Below are 16,419 nucleotides of genomic sequence, written 5' to 3' on the forward strand. Positions count from 1 at the left end.
AACCAAGGTGGGGCAAAAAAAAAAAAAGAAGACTTGAATGTTTCTCACAGGGAAGAAGTGAAGGGAAGCAGCCTGAAGTTTGAATCGAGAATAACCCACCGCCTGCTTCTTGACAGATTGCGTCACCAGAGTTTTTCAAATCCTCTCCACAGAAACTCATCGACTCTTTAGTTTGTAGAAAAGTCGTTTCTCTCTACACTTTCCAGGCAGGCTCTTTGGAGTGATGTTGACAGGAGACGCGGCAGAAGTGTCGTTTTAAAACTGAGCAGCTCTCACACTGCTGAAGTTTCACCTGGGCCGCTTCACTTCCTCATCAGGACTTCATGTGTCTCTGCTCCTCGGTGTCACAGTTGTTGAACTCGTCAATGGGAGTTATTCCGCTGCAGCTGCTCCGATGAAAACAAACGTGTGTCCGGAGCTCGATCACCTGTTGTTGCCCTGAATCTGCAGACAGGTAAGACATTTTATTTGGGGCCCAGGCCATCGCTTCTCGTGCAGTGAAGTTATCACATGTACTTAAACTAACAGCTCTGATGAAGCTAAATTAAGTTTATTAGAAGATACTTGTTTTTTTTTTGCCGTTTTAAGGGACGGGCACGTTAACTAAATGCATGTATGTGCAGCTCCAAGTGCTTCACAGTAAAACAAAAATCAGCTTAAGGTTACCCTGTACACTTAAATTGGTTTATTGAGCTGTTAACTAAATTATAAGACTGTTATTCAATGAAATATATTGACGCTTGATATAGCGTTTTAACCCGAAAGTATTGAAAAATCTACATTTTGGGGTTGAACATGAGTCACAACGCCCCCTAGGGCTTCAAACTGTCTTGGATCTTGTAGGAACTTTGGTTATGAACAGTCAACCATTTGTGATGTCGCAACATCCTGACTTTTATATATTTAAAAAAGGTTAACGGTCTCATCAAAGGTCAGCAGCTTCCTGCCACCAGCGACCGCTCATGAGTGTGACACTGGAGAGCATCGCTCATGTTTCTGCTCCTTCAAACTGTGCACACTTCCTGTGGTCTTGCTGGGATGCAGTAGATGTATCATGCAGTTATCCACATGGCTCTGTCTCAACATGATAGATAACAGTATCGACACAGATCATGGTATTCTGCTGAGGAAACAAGATGTTGAGCATCTATCAGAACTGTCACAGAGCCCGTTGACCGTTACTTTGAGCTGGGAGTTGTCTTCTCGAGCTGCAACAGTAGAAATGTGTGACTTTCACATGGTTAGTTACTGTGGCTGAGAGACCTCAACGCATGCAAGTAGGAAAAAACACCTGCAAATTGCGAAAACAGCTTTGTGAAGTCATTGAAGTCTTCTACTCGTCAGTGGTGATGGAACTTCACAAAGCATTGAGCTATTACCATTAATACATTATTACATTTCATTTAGCTGACGCTTTTATCCAAAGCGACTTACAATAAGTGCATTCAACAATGAGGGTACAAACCCAGAACAACAAGCCAGGTTCACCGCTTTTTTGGGTCCCCTGGAAACATTTTTGCAATTTGCAGCTTGTTTCTGTATTTGCATGTGTTGTGACTTTTTGCACATCAAATTGAAGATTTCTTTCTTAATTTGCATGTTTATTACTCATTTGCATGTGTTTTCTGTATTTGCAGTCTATTGAGCTGTCTCGATCCCCGTAGTGATTATTACTAAATGGCGATGCCTATATGCCATCCCATAATTTTGTCTGTCATTGTCTAGAAATGATTAATCATAAATCGGAAAAGCCATCAGTGCACTTAAAGTCTAAAGCCAAGTTCATTGGATGCAGCATTTCTCATCAAGAGGAAGTGAGGACCTCTCGAGTCTGTTTCAGGGTGAAGCCCCTCATGCTGCGACAGGGTCCCCTCAAAGGTCAGCAACCTTCCAACAAATACACCACTGGTGCTGCCTTAGAGCCCTTTGGACTGATGGTTCTTTGTGTAGAGTGTGAGAGAACTGTAAAGAAGGATGAAGCTGGTGAAACAAGATGATGAGATTGCATGAAACCACAGCAAAGCGATGCTGCCACAGTGTAAGGTGTCATGCATAGCTGCATTAGTGGAGTAGCATTGCACTGCACAGTGTGCAAAGCTCCCCAGCAAGGAAGTGATTGTCCATGGTTCAGATGTGGCTGCTTTCCCCTGCACAGTGTTTTGATTTTGATATCTTCCCCTGGTTGAATCATCAGTTACACAAGTTTTGAGAGCCTCATTGTGTTGCCTGAACTTTTGTTAACTTGCAACTAAACTTGGATTTTTCTCTGCTCTTAAAACAACTTTGTTATGTGAGTTATATGTTCAATTATGATAAACAGGCTGTATCTTTAGACTGTAGGCCAAACTGTCTGTCATTTAAGTGATATGAAGATGGCTTGGGCCGACTGTGGCTCCGGAGGTAGAGAGGGTTGTCCTCTAACCAGAAGGTTGGCGGTTCAATTCCTGTCTTTGCCCATTCAGTGTGCAAAATGCTGCAACCCAAATTGCCCCTGACGGCTTGAAAGGCAGTGTATGAATCATGTGTGATAGAGAAAAGTGCTGCACGCAGAAGCCCCGTATGAATGTGTGTGTGTGTGTGTGAGTGGGTGGATGGCAAAACTGTACTGTAGCGCTCTGGGCATCAAGGCCAGAAAAGCGCTATTACCATTTGTACTGCAGGGTCTAACACTAGATAGGCACTTCCTGTCACAGAGAACACAGTAGAGTCAGTGAGCTGAGCTGCTGCACTTTAATCCAGCTGTTGCCCGGGAGGCAGAGTTGATTTCCTCCTCTGAGGAAAACATCTGGAGACTATCAGGACAAGCAACTGTTAGCATGAGCTCCCTCTGCACATCGCTCCTTTCCTTTTGTGCACCTGCCACTTAAAAAGTCAGCAGATCATGAGCGAAAGTCCTTCTGTCCTTCACTCTTCCACCCTGCATGTTATAACAGTGATGACAAGAGAGCATCAGACCTGAGGACGGAGGGTCAGGGTGCGGGGCGGATCACCACAGCCCCCTGCCACATGTCGAGGAGGAATATACACATTGCTTTAATAACACAAACCTCATTGTGACATTTACTACTGGATATCCACTTATGGAAGAAGTATTCAAATCCTTTCAATGAGAATAGGACTACACAATCAAAAGTAACGCAGCATGATTCAATTATCAAAGGTAAAAGTAATTGTTTAATAAAACAAAGTACCCAGTGAATGATGTATTATATATTTATATACATTTTGCTGTTTCCATATTGAGGGGAAGCTATAGTTTCGTGCTTCCCAACCTACGGGTCTGTCAGTCAGAAGTCATGAGATCATCAAGACAAGTTTATTAGTATAGTACATTTCCAAAACAAGGCCATTTTAAGTGATTTACAGAAAATATCAAATGCTTCATGACAAATTGTAAATTAAGAAAAAAAAGTTACACAGAGAATTAAATAAAAATATAAGGATGAAAGTAGCTTTGCAGAAGTTATTAATAATTAGCTTAATAAAAGGGCGGTGTAAGTAGGGGAGTCTTCAGCATTGATTTAAAAAAACTCAGAGTTGCAGCATTTCTATCGTAAGAGTATGAAAAAAAAATATACAGATACACAAATCTGTACTGTTAACAAAATTCTTCTTATTTTTTTGTCAATTTTGTTTTTTATATATTTTTAATTCTCCCTCTATTTGCACTGAACAGTTATTCAAATTAAACTATCTGAGAAGTGAGAAATAATGAAGAATTGAAATTATGTCTGATTATTGGAACTGCTAATAAATTATACCGGAACTGAAATGTGATTGGGAGCATCAGATAGACGCATTTCATTTTGTGTTTTTTAATATTAAATTATTATCAGAAGCATAACAACAATCTAAAGCCAAGCGATTAAAAAGTACATTATTAGTAGAGTCGAGGTATAAAGATGTATAGAATTGAAATACTCAATTAAAGTTATTATATCAAAATGATATGCATACATACACTATTAGACTAATCGTACCTTCATAGAACTCTTTGAAAGTTGCTTTCTTTCTCCAAAGGAATATTTAAATCTGAGTGACACATTTACAAATCCTTCAACAGCCTGTCTGCTCCTCCTCACTTCACTGTATCACAGCTACTAAACCTATAGTATAATTATCATTTTGACCTCAGATTGTTTCTGCAGATAGACGAGGGAGTGGCACATTTACACAAGGCCAGAGAAAATATTCCTACATACCTGTCCTGTCTTGCTTGGTGCAGTCAGGCTGGCGCTGATGTCTACAGTTCACACTGTTGCTGATTTGCATGAGATGAACGTTGCTCGACCGGTCGGGTTTGAAGAAAGACGATTGTTAGCGGATGACAAGAGTATTAAAACAAACATGGATATTCACTTCAAACAAAGAGATCATTTTTTGAAGCTATACGACCCTTTGAAGCTCTTCTCTGACACTATTCAGGTCTAGACTGTCACTTAGTTTCCTGTTTCAGTGAATAATGTCTTGCATCAGTTCTCCTGTACACAATACAACAATATGTCCACATCGGATGTGTGAATTGCAATGCTGTTATTGGGCATGATGCAGTTTAATTGTATTCAGTGAATTCACATGATAGTGATATTACCATTAGACACGCATCGATTGTACTTAAAGAGTAAATTATGAAGAGTGCATTCCTCCTCCAAGGCCTCTTTATTACCATATTACATTAACATGTAATTGGATCAGATACATTAACCATATTTAAACAGAACTTTCTAGTAGTTGTTGAAATTATGCACAGGTGAAGTATCCACTCTCTGATATAGTTGAAAGGATGCGATCATACAGTAACTGAATAAAGATACAAAATATTTATTTTAATTCATGAAATCAAATAATGTCATTTGTTATAAAAGGCAACCTGAAATAAAATAAATTGATCTATCTTTAATATTGATAAATATCTATGGATTATTCATCTGCACTGAATATACCATCAAACTAACTTTACATCAAACCCATGATTAAAACACCATATGGCCAATAATAATAAACCATAACATTCCATTATTAAACAATACACTTAAAAACCCATGATTAAAATACATTATTAGAATCATTAAAACATTTCACCTGTTCAAAGATATTCGCACTTTACACATCTCTGATTTCTTTAAATAAAATAATTTTTCTTGAGAAAAAAAAACAACCCAAACTCTAATGTAAAGAAAGTGAAAAAAAATGAATCTTGGTTCTGCTTCCGGATCCAGATCTGCATCGAAATTGAAATTGTTCCTCCGTGATGCACACTGCATCCTTCCACCAAGTTTCCTGGTAATCCGGCGTCCAGTAGTTTTTGTAAAATGATGCTTATTAACAAACCATAACCTCCTTGGTGGAGCTAACAATTCTAATTTCCATCGCTGCCCTTAAAGCCTCTGACTGGACAGGCCGATGATGATACTGATGATTTTTCAGTGAGACAGGAGTCATTAGGAGCCCAGGGGTCAGTAGACACTCGACCGCCGCACAATGACAGCATTGTGAGCCTCCTGAAAAGAGCGTGCTGTGGTCCCATGTGGAGCTCTTTGGAAATTGCAATGTGACTCCATGACAGTCGCAGTTCTGTCTCATTCAGTCAGCTGCTGGTGGCCTGCTGCTGAGATGCATTCACTGTCCCGCAAGAGATGAATTTTAAAGTGGCGTTCTGTGTCAGCAGTGGCCCAGTCGATCCATTCCTTCCTTGGTGAGATCACTCTGCTCCTTCACCAAGGACATGTTCTGTGGCAGAGAATTGTGGGTAGGATTTCCTGACCAAAATTAAAACAAATGGAGTTTGATCAAATTGTAGTTATGTTTTTAGATTGGCTGTATGGATGTTTGGGCTTTGGTCGATGCTTTTGGTCCAAAGAGTTATTATTGCTCATCCTCTGTACCCATGAACATCTGTACAAAACTTCATGATAATCGGACTGATAGTTGTTTTAATTTTTCTGGTTTGGCCAAAGTGCTGTCCAACGGCGAAGCCGACGTTACTTTAGTTTATTTTTTGTGTCTTTTGTAATTAGACAAAAATAAATGTCAGTCTTGAAACAAACATTTAAACTAAATTATTTGAGGAGAAAAATTTACTATGGTTTGGTCATGGACATTTTCAACCTGTTACGAGAGGCCTCTCATAAAAATGGCAAATGTTGTTTACAGTGAATGTTACAGGCTCACAACGATTCAGTCTGTGGCCTATACTTTTGTTTTTCTTGTGGTGACCAATTAATACCCACCGTGATGTCACCCATTGGTTTGTGAACTGTATTTCAAGGCCCAGAGTTAAGCTTCCTGTCAAGCCTCATCTTAATTTTGTGAAACCAGAAGTAGCCATATTTGAAGGAGTGGGGGGTGGAGCCTGACTTGAGAGCTCGAGGACACTGCATGACCATCAACCAGTATCCATGCCCCAATGCATTCTGTGCTGTCTCATCTACTTGACTCGAAAAGGGACCATAATTTGCCAACTAAACATAATGCTGTACTGATGAATACTTGAAACAAGCGATTGAGACTATGAACTCTGTACAATAATGTTTACTGACATAAATCTAGTGAAAAAAAGTTAGTTTTCTCATAGAGTTCTAGGTATGTTTAGGAGCTGCAGAGGCATTGTGGGTTTTTTTTGGGTGGATGATGGTCGCGGGAAATGTCTCGACACAGAGACACAGCTGCAGTTCTCCGTAGGGCCGGACGTCCGCCACATCCCCATTATAATCAGTCACCACAGTCCTCTCAGGGACACATGTTGTTATAGTTTCTCGTGTGGTGTCTTTGAAGAGGCGGGTTCCTTATTCAAGCGTGTGAGAGAAGAAGGAAGTGTTATGGCAGTGATATCAGCAGAACATCCCCACCCTAATATGGGATATTGCTCTTACACAGGAAGCCAGTTGCGTAGCATGTTGGAGGATGTGACCTCATGTGCAGTGACACATGGGTTAAAGCCAGGATTTTCCCTGACCTTTGAGATTTGCCACCTTTGCGTGGGAACTGATGGATGAAGAGGGGAACTGTTTTTTTTTTGCTGGAGCGTTGGCTTGAGCACTACTTTATCCAAAGGTCATAATTTTATTATGACGCCTCTGCTCTTATTTGTATCATGGGAACTCTGCCCTGGGTTGCACTCACAGTGGCTGCTTTATTACTGTAAAGAAACACTGGGCTGGTTGAGTCCCTCGGGCCTGGTCAGATCTCACCACAAATTTATATACCACAAGCTCTGAGAAGAGCTATGTTGATTCATGCATGACCTAGAGAGCACAGCTTGGAGCCAGTGGGTGTCCACTCAGGTAGAAATGGACCGAGTTGCCATATGAAACACAAAGTAGATCATGTTTTTGGAAGGTTATAGCATTATGCTGTAGTATATTTCAACAAGGAGAGACAATTTTAACCACATTTATTGACATGTGCAAAGAGGAAGTGATGTGAATGTTATAAGTCTTTGGGCGTATTAGACCCCTATGTGATGTCATCAGGATTAGATGGGGGGGTGAAACAGAACGTAGTACAATAATCCCCCCTGGGATCTAGACACTGTAGGTGTTTGAGGATCCAGATAAGGTGATGATGAGACTTGAAGACATTGGGGTGGAGGTGGGTAATGCATGTCACTGGATGATGGCTGACTGCGGAAGAGAGGTGAAGGGATTTAAAGTTTGACAGGAGCCGCATGATTGGCTGGAAGAGCAGAATCTGATTGGCCATTTAGAAATGCCCACAATCAGCTTATCAATAAGCATAGAGAGAGTGAGAGATTTGAGAACTTACGCTGAGGTTCATCTCTGTCTTTTTGAATTTGTGTCATTGCTCAATCTCCTCACTGGAATCCGCTCTTGTAAATAGTCTTGCTTTACGTCATGGAAACATTCTTGCCCAGTTGTGAAAGTGTAATTTAAAAAAAGAAGACCTGTTAGTTCTGCTTTCTGTGACCAAGCTATTTTTACTGACACTCTCTAAACTTACACTATATTCTGTTGTGTTCTGATAATAGCTGATATATTTGCAGTGAATTACTCTACTGCAAAACCCAAAATTAAAGGCCTTCCTTCATATATTTTTATATTAATAATATAATAATATAAATATATATAAATATGTTTGCGTTAAAGCTTTGAAGGAGCTTCATCTTACTCTAGATTTAAAGGGAATTTTGTTTTGTTTATCAGGTACATGTGTGTGTTTACCAGCTCTGATGGTAGCAGCTAGAAAACCTCACCTGTGAGAGGACCCAACACCCTCATCATGACAGAGGTACAGGTAAGACAGGGATGTGTAACAATACATATTCAAACCCATTTGTGATATGATTGCTACTTATTGATCTGCCCATATCCCCATAGACTCCTTGGCCGCAGGGCACAGAGTGTGTGGCCAGGTACAACTTTAAAGGCACATCAGAACACGACCTGCCCTTCAATAAAGGAGACCTGTTGAGCATCATTGTCGTCACAAAGGTAATGTTTTATATCCCACACAAAGTATGTGAACTTGACAATGCATTTTCTCTAATTAGGCAAGACACTGAATGACTTTAGTTACTTACGCCACATTTTGCGTTTCAGGATCCAAACTGGTACAAAGCTAAAAACTCAGCAGGTCGTGAGGGAACCATCCCAGCCAACTATGTTCAGAAAAGGGAAGGTGTCAAATCTGGGGGCAAGCTGAGTCTCATGCCGTGAGTACACAGATTATTGTGACATGTTGGATTTGATGTAATCTTTTGCTTTCCAAGCAGACAGGTTATAGTTTGTCTAGATATGTGAAATTCTGCCACCCCCTCAGCTTTGTGTGGTGTCTGCAGCAACGGCTAAAATAGCTCAACTTTCCTCTCTGCCTGTAGCTGTGTGGTTGGATGAATGCAGATGGCCTATTCGTCGCAGCAGTGATGCTGTAGTTAAGTGAACAGAGACCACAGTTGGGTCGGGCCGTGTTGTAATTGCTGAGCACATGTGTCTGTTTCTAGCTCAGCTTTCGCTCGTATTCTGCAAGACTTCCTGTTGAGAGTTTTCTTTGTCAGACTTAAAAAATATCTTCATATGGCAGATGCCCGTATGCATTTGTGGATATGAGTGTAGGAATAACAGATTTATTTACTGTGCACTTAATCATAAACGTATGCCAAACCTGCCCAATCCAACAAAGAGACAGTCACAATGAAATGTAAAAAATATGGACTGTAAGATTATATAGCAGTCATACTTGAGCTTCACTTAATCTAATCTACCTAGCATTGACCTTAACTCATTATTTACTATGTGTAGGCATATTCATAGACACACAATCTCTCAAGTCATCACAATTTTACAAGTAAACTGAAAAATAATGTTAAAGGAGATTTATTATGCCCTTTCAATTTTTCTTTTTGGTAAGACACTGCTCCTGAAGCTCCTTAAAGGTCTCAATTGTAGTCCAGCCAACACCACATCATCTTGATGTCATGTGGCATCATGATAAGAGTGTGTATCGTGGGTCTAAGTTCATCAAAGTTAAAGTAAATGTTTCATACATCTTGCAAAGATTGTAAGGTAATGGGAGGTGAAGAATCGCCCCTGTGTGTATGGGGCACGGTCTGACATCTGCTTAATGTACACTTATTTCGTTTAGCCTGACACCCCCCCTAACAAAGCCAGATAAAGAGGGAATAGGGAAACGTGCTTAAAGTGGTTGACCAATCAAAACAGATCAGAGCAGCCTGAGCTTTAACGAGAAGGTGAGCCTTAAAGAAACTGGAGCTAAATCGAAGAGTTTCAGACAGAGGCTAAAGGGAGGAGCTACAGCAATGGACAGTCAGGAAAGTGATGTGTTTTCTGAACATTACAGCATGTAAACATTTTCCAGCTACAACCCAAATCCAAAATATGAACCTGAATATGAAAATTTTAAATAACAGACCCAAGTATAGGAATGTCAGTTGACCTTCTCATTTAAAATGCAGCTCAGGCCTCTGAGTGGAGGTGGTATTGTGTCATAGGAGAACTGAAAACTGAGAAGGAAGCTGTTTCTATTTCAGTGGAAAAAAAAGTTGTCTCAGCTCCCAAAAGATTTTCTGTGTAATATTTAACTGTGGCTTTCTCATGGAGCCAGATGCAAATTAAAATATAATGAATAATCTGTGACTGTGTCAGTAATAAAATGGATCACAGGGGTTATGTAAAACACTCGAATCTCTATCTCTCAATAACTGTATTCATACTTTTTCCTTAAGGGCCCATTTATGGTAAATAATATGATCATGAAATACATTAAACAAGGAAAGATGGAAATTTCTTATAGGGTAATGATACCCTATGATAGAGTATTTGCTTATCGCAGGAATTCAGTGTTGTTGCTGCTTTTGCATAGTCTGAACTATGGTCTGAACACAGTCAGTGTCATCCGTTGCAATGCCTCGTCAATGCATTGTCAAAAGGCTTATGATGAATCTATGGGATAAGCTTAGCTTTGGCGATGGACTTTTAGTATTTGATCATTTTCATTTAGATTGTAATTTTCTTGTGTGTAACCTCTGGCTCTCAGGTGGTTTCATGGGAAGATAACACGGAATCAGGCGGAGCAGCTGCTTTGCCCTCCAGAAACAGGCCTGTTCTTGGTGAGAGAGAGCACCAACTTCCCCGGGGACTACACCCTGTGTGTGAGCTGCGATGGCAAGGTGGAGCACTACCGCATCATCTACCACAACGGCAAGTTATCTATCGACGAGGAGGAGTATTTTGAGAACCTCATGCAGCTGGTTGAGGTGAGACATGACATGAGGCTCTGTTTTACATGCAAAAACAAGGCTTTTCTGGTGTTTGCTCTTGAGCTATATCAAGCGTTACTCTACTGTACGAGCGATGCACTTTCCTGTTCCCCCGCCATTGTACTGCCGCCTAGACCACATATAGTTCCTGGAACATATAATGAACAGGAAGTGTCAAAGAGGAAGAGCAAACAGTATGCTGAGGTTCAGAGTTCTAATCTCAAAAAGAACTGAGACATTTGACGTGAAAATGACTCATACTGCTTTGTGAAACTCTTTTTGAACAGCTGCATGCTTTAAACTCTAAAGAGTCAAATACATGTGTAAGTTCAGTTTGACCTACTTAAAGTCAAACCTTTGCTGTCAGTTGTACAGAGAGCCCTCTATTGGTCATAGTGAAGCACTGCTCACTGAGTTTAGTTAGTCCTACAGTGTAATGGTGTTTTTTTTGTTGTCATGTGCATTTTTATTGAAGCCCTGTTAGTGTTAAAAAAGTTGGTGCAGTTGTATGCTTCAGTTTTACATAAAATAAAACTAATAAACACAGAACCCACACGAATAAATAACATGTTTAGATCGAAGCTAAAGAAGCAGAAGCTAAAGAAGCAGTGCCTAAATAGAATGAATGGAGAAAATTTAGAATTAGTGTCTCACGGTCGTATGTCTCTGCTAAGAGTGTTAATGCACAACATTATTTTGTCACAGTGAAGTTGACCGTTGACTGTTTGGATATAAAGTTTCATTACCTTATTTTATCTTTAATTTTTTTGTCTGAAAAGTTATTATAATTATTTAATGCATTACTTCTTGATTTAATTTTTTTGACTTCAGAGTGACCTTGATATTCGACCTTTGACCAAGACAATCTAATCAGTTCATTGTTAAGCCCAAATAGAAGTATGTTTGGAAGGAGAGGAGAAGTTGGAGAACTTTGCAAGTTATTGAAATTGTGGTTCTGGTGTTTCCTTTGCTTATATAAGGCCATGACCAGGTGACACTCTCCTGGTCAATGTTATTGTGTCCACTTTACAATCATTTTGCTCCTGCTTAGTTTTAAATTGTTCTTTATTTGTCTCCAGCACTACACCAAAGATGCTGATGGCCTGTGCACCAGACTCCTCAAGCCAAAGGTGGAGGAGGGGACGGTTGCTGCTCAGGATGAATTTTCTAAGGGTGAGACTCAGTTTCTTCCCACTGTGACATTTCAGCCTTTTTGACCATGAGAAGCATCCGTGGGCCTGTTATGTCTGAGCTGCTGGTTGTTTTCTCTTTGACTGACCAACAGGCGGCTGGTCAATGAACAGGAATGAACTCAAACTACAGCAGGTTATTGGAAAAGGAGAGTTCGGAGGTAAGTTCACGTTCAAACCTTTATTTATTTTTACACTGCGACATAGAAGTGACCCAGTTTTATATGATTGCTTAAATGTGGCAGAAATCACAACCATACTATTAACTTGTACTAATGCATTTTCAGAGCCTCGGATTGGTAATTTGGCCGTGGTTAGAGGGTGAATAAAGATTAAACAGTACCTGCTGTGAACATTTCATCATTACATGAATTTTTTTCTGCCATGATTGTATGTGTCCCTCAGCTCAGGGACTGATAAAAGCCGTTTCCCTGTTTGTTTACCCACACAACATGGTCATTGTTTGTGATTGTTCCAGATGTCATGGTGGGAGACTACAGAGGCACAAAAGTAGCCGTGAAGTGCATCAAAAATGATGCTACAGCACAGGCCTTTATTGCTGAGGCTTCTGTCATGACGTAAGGATCATTGAATCATTTATCTATGTTTAACAACAGGAATAAATGATAATATAATACCAGGTGCACGTGCTCTTCTCCTCCCTCAGACAACTACGGCACGATAACCTGGTGCAGCTGCTTGGAGTCATCGTAGAGGAGAATGGGAGTCTCTACATAGTAACTGAGTACATGGCAAAGGTAGGTGGTCAACTGTCTGATCATATATATTATAATATTTTTATATTATTTAACATCCTGATCAAAGTAATGAACTTGCAAACTCATAAAATGTTTAATTTCAGGGCTGTTTGGTTGACTACTTACGTTCCAGAGGACGGACAGTACTCGGTGCAGATGCCCTCCTTAATTTTACACTGTGAGTATTTCTGCAATTGTCATCCACTGTTATATGTGTTAAAGGTAGACTGTGAGGTTTTGTCCCACTAATGGCACTGTGGAGCACTGGTTTGATGAGCAGGTTGCAGATATGTTTGTATTTTAGCTGCAAAAAACATTAACATACTGATTTGAGAATGTGTCACATAAACATGCAAAGCAATCTCTTACATTAAATTTAGAGCCTGCAACTAGCTACTGCTTTGTGTATTATCATTTTGTCATATTAAGATCTTAATGTGTTGGTGTCCAAAAATAGTCTAATCGCCAGAAGATGTGTTGAGTCCAGCATTGATAGTATAAAAGGAAACCTCCTCCCGGTTTTCAACTTCTCTCCTCTGCTCCTGTACAGAGACGTCTCTGAAGCCATGGCGTACCTGGAGACAAATAACTTCGTCCACCGAGACTTAGCAGCTCGGAACGTTCTCGTGTCCGAAGACAACATCGCTAAAGTCAGTGACTTCGGTTTGACCAAGGAGGCCTCCTCCACTCAGGACACTGCAAAGTTGCCTGTGAAGTGGACGTCCCCAGAGGCCCTCAGAGAAAAGGTATCAGTGATATTTGGAAGGGCATCCTAACATGTAGTGTGTCGTGGGCTTCGCCATGTGTTACCACTACACAGTGAAAGAAACTCTGACATTTGTGTTTTTATCGTCATTGGTAGAAATTTTCCACCAAATCAGACGTTTGGAGCTTCGGTGTTTTGCTCTGGGAGATTTACTCTTTTGGTCGAGTACCTTACCCAAGAATTGTGAGTATCAATAGTTTTTTACACAGAAAGTTTCACACTAAATCAGTTCCTGCTGTCAGTGAAACACATTCTGATCACCTGCTTTTTTCTGCAGCCATTAAAAGAAGTAGTGCCTCGAGTGGAGAAAGGATATGTAATGGACTGTCCAGACGGCTGCCCTGAAGTCGTGTACAACATCATGAAAATGTGCTGGAACCTGGACCCTGGGGCTCGACCAACCTTCCAGATGCTGAAGGAGAGGCTACAACACATCAGCAAAGGGATGGGAAAAAATCTGTGAGAGATCCGACAGAGGAGAAACAAAAAGACTCTGATCCTCTTTCATTCTGACGACTTGGACCATGACCGGGGAGGAAAAAACTGATCTCATGGACTGTTTTATATCTCAACAACAAATACGTTCGTCTTTGACTGTTGATTACGAATATGAAATGTAGGTTTCATAGTGTCTCAGGTTCGTCAAACAGCAGCGACTCTGAGTTACTGCCTCATTTTCTCTCGCCTTCTAGTGCTCTGTTATCAAGAGTGAATGATTAACTGTCATATCGACGAGTGCTGCCTTAAAGTCTCTTATTTTTTATTTTATTTTTTCAGTTGATATTCTTGGTCATATTGGCATCAGTTCATTACATGAACTTGTGACCTTCATCATCACGCTGACCGAGTCCACGGTATGAGTCCAAAGAGGAAAGGTGCCACAAAATGCAATTACTTGCTGTATTAATATTTTTTTCTTTACAGTTTCCAGGTACACCTTTTTTGCATGAACTGGTGAATGTTAAATTTAATTTCTTTGTGGTTAAGGTCATCTTTTTTTGTATTCTACCACAAGGGGACATTTGTTGTGCAGCTAAAGTTTGGAAAGAGACCAAAAAACACAGGGGCAACATCATCATTCACAATATAAACATACTTCAGAAAGTACAGAAAAATGGAAAATGACTACTACTTACAAATCTGCAAGATAAATGCCAATTCAAAATCGGAAAGATTTTTTCAAGGAAAAAAAACAAGCAAACTGCAAATCGCTGTTGAGCATATTGATAGCACTTGGGATGAAAGAAATATGAAGTCGTCTTGTCCTGTGAACAGACGCCCTGTAACGACGGCCTGATGGAAAAGTGAAATCTCCCTCTTGAGCTGAGGATCACAACCGTCAAATGAGCCCTTCAATATTTGTATTTTGCCTATTTTTGAATCTCTCTGTACGTCAAAGAAAGAAGCACAAGTTGGAAATGTCCATTTTACTACTGATAAAACCAAAATCATTCAGCTCAGTCATGTCATCATTCCAATGTAAATAAATATAACAGAGAACAAATCATTAACTCATTGGATTCAACCAAACTATCTGGAGTGTGTATGTATTGAGAAAAAGACAATGTTAGTACAGTTAATGTGTTGCCATTTTCAACAATAAAAATAATTTTGAAAATCATTCTGCGATTTTTCAAATTTTTATTGAAAGTTGTCAAATTTAAAGAATTTGCTATTTAATATTTTTGTGTTAAGTGTACCCTGTAATAACACTGAAATAATCTACTTGCTCATCCATAACAATTTTTCTTTTACATTTTACTCAACTACACGTTTCTTTTTTTTAAAGGAAAATTGTTATTATTTATTTTGGTAAAGATTTCTAAAACTAATCATACTATCTGATTAAATAACCCTCTATATTGTTCTTTCTTCTCCTCCTCTACTTTGTGGTGCTTTCTGAATTGTGCACCTGATAATTTGATCTTTTTTTGATTCATCTAACCGCCATCTATCACCGCAGCGTGTACGTCAGGGACACACCTGAGGCGGAAGCGCAAATTCTGTGCGAGCCGCCGTCTGACTGTTCACACAGGGAGCCATCCAGGAGGATGTTTTAGGATGTTAATCACAAGCTGCACAAACCAACCTAGAGCAGCAGAGGAACCCAGCAGTCAGCAGGGGGCAGCCTCAGGACATCAGATGGAAACTAGCAAGGTTGGAAACTACTGGGTTATTCTCTAAAAATAGTTTTTTAAAGCATGTTAAAGTATCTAAAATCCAAAAATATAAAAGTAACTTTTAAGTAAGGCTGTCAAATATATGTAGTAAAGTAGAATATAATTTCTTTGAAGTGTGTATCAAAAGCAGCATAGAGTGACACGAACACACACACTCACACCATCGTTTGTCCATCTTCTTATCGTGCTTAGTTCCTCCCAGATGTCGGCAGGTGGTGTGGCCTAGTTGGTAGAGCGCGTATCCTTAAACATGAAGGTCCCGGGTTCGTTCCCCACTCTTTCCCATCTTCAAACTGGCAATATACTGAACTCCTAAATTCGGCAGGGAATTTAGAAATTTAATCGCAAAATATCTTACACTATGTAAATTTTAATTTAAAAAATAAATAAATAAACCCCGCCGCAATGGGCTTCTGCGCAGGAAGTGCGCAGCTCGGTTATGCGCAGGATGTGCGCAATGGGCTTCTGCGCAGGATGTGCGCAGCTTTTTTTTTTTTTTTTTTCCAATTTAATTTTATATTACATTTTTTTATATTGAATCTTTCATCATCATCATCATTTCTCCGCGCTGGTTCAGCGGTAAATCATGCTGGTTTTAACAGGTGACTGTCGCCGCCACCACAGGAGATGATGTGCTTGTGTGTGTGTGTGTGTATGTGTGTGTGTCTGCGGCGCCTCCCGGTTCCTCCCGGCACTACGCTGCGGGTGCGAACAGCCCAATTATTTAACATGGGCGAGGAAAGGAGGTGGACCGCTTTTCGCAGCGCTTTTACCTCCGGTGCGTTCCGGG

The 16,419-nt window shown here is 40.1% G+C and overlaps 1 protein-coding gene across 4 annotated transcripts; it reads left to right on the forward strand.

Annotated features, from left to right (window-relative positions):
• Window positions 1–33: 33 nt before the first annotated feature.
• Window positions 34–15,070, forward strand: LOC128443935 (tyrosine-protein kinase CSK). 4 transcript variants are annotated; one of them, XM_053426169.1, is made up of 13 exons: window positions 34–454; window positions 8,163–8,247; window positions 8,337–8,450; window positions 8,559–8,671; window positions 10,513–10,732; window positions 11,815–11,908; window positions 12,021–12,086; window positions 12,404–12,503; window positions 12,593–12,683; window positions 12,788–12,861; window positions 13,234–13,429; window positions 13,546–13,632; window positions 13,727–15,070. In XM_053426169.1, exons 2-13 carry the CDS (start codon window positions 8,239–8,241, stop codon window positions 13,910–13,912), a joined length of 1,350 nt encoding a protein of 449 aa, XP_053282144.1. In that variant the 5' UTR covers window positions 34–454; window positions 8,163–8,238; the 3' UTR covers window positions 13,913–15,070. The 4 variants fall into 4 exon arrangements, with proteins under 4 accessions (XP_053282144.1, XP_053282145.1, XP_053282141.1 ...); XM_053426170.1 differs by having other exon boundaries at window positions 8,184–8,247; XM_053426166.1 differs by having other exon boundaries at window positions 35–454; window positions 8,163–8,253.
• Window positions 15,071–16,419: the final 1,349 nt, after the last annotated feature.

The sequence above is a fragment of the Pleuronectes platessa genome, chromosome 7 (genome assembly GCF_947347685.1).
Source record: "Pleuronectes platessa chromosome 7, fPlePla1.1, whole genome shotgun sequence".
Lineage (NCBI taxonomy): Eukaryota > Metazoa > Chordata > Actinopteri > Pleuronectiformes > Pleuronectidae > Pleuronectes > Pleuronectes platessa.

What these genes read in the sequence shown, in the direction of transcription:
- LOC128443935 (XM_053426166.1), top strand. An exon ending in ACCTCATGCAGCTGGTTGAG is followed by an intron (nt 10,733 to 11,814) that starts GTGAGACATGAC and finishes ATTTGTCTCCAG; the next exon opens with CACTACACCAAAGATGCTGA. An exon ending in GCTGAGGCTTCTGTCATGAC is followed by an intron (nt 12,504 to 12,592) that starts GTAAGGATCATT and finishes CTCCTCCCTCAG; the next exon opens with ACAACTACGGCACGATAACC.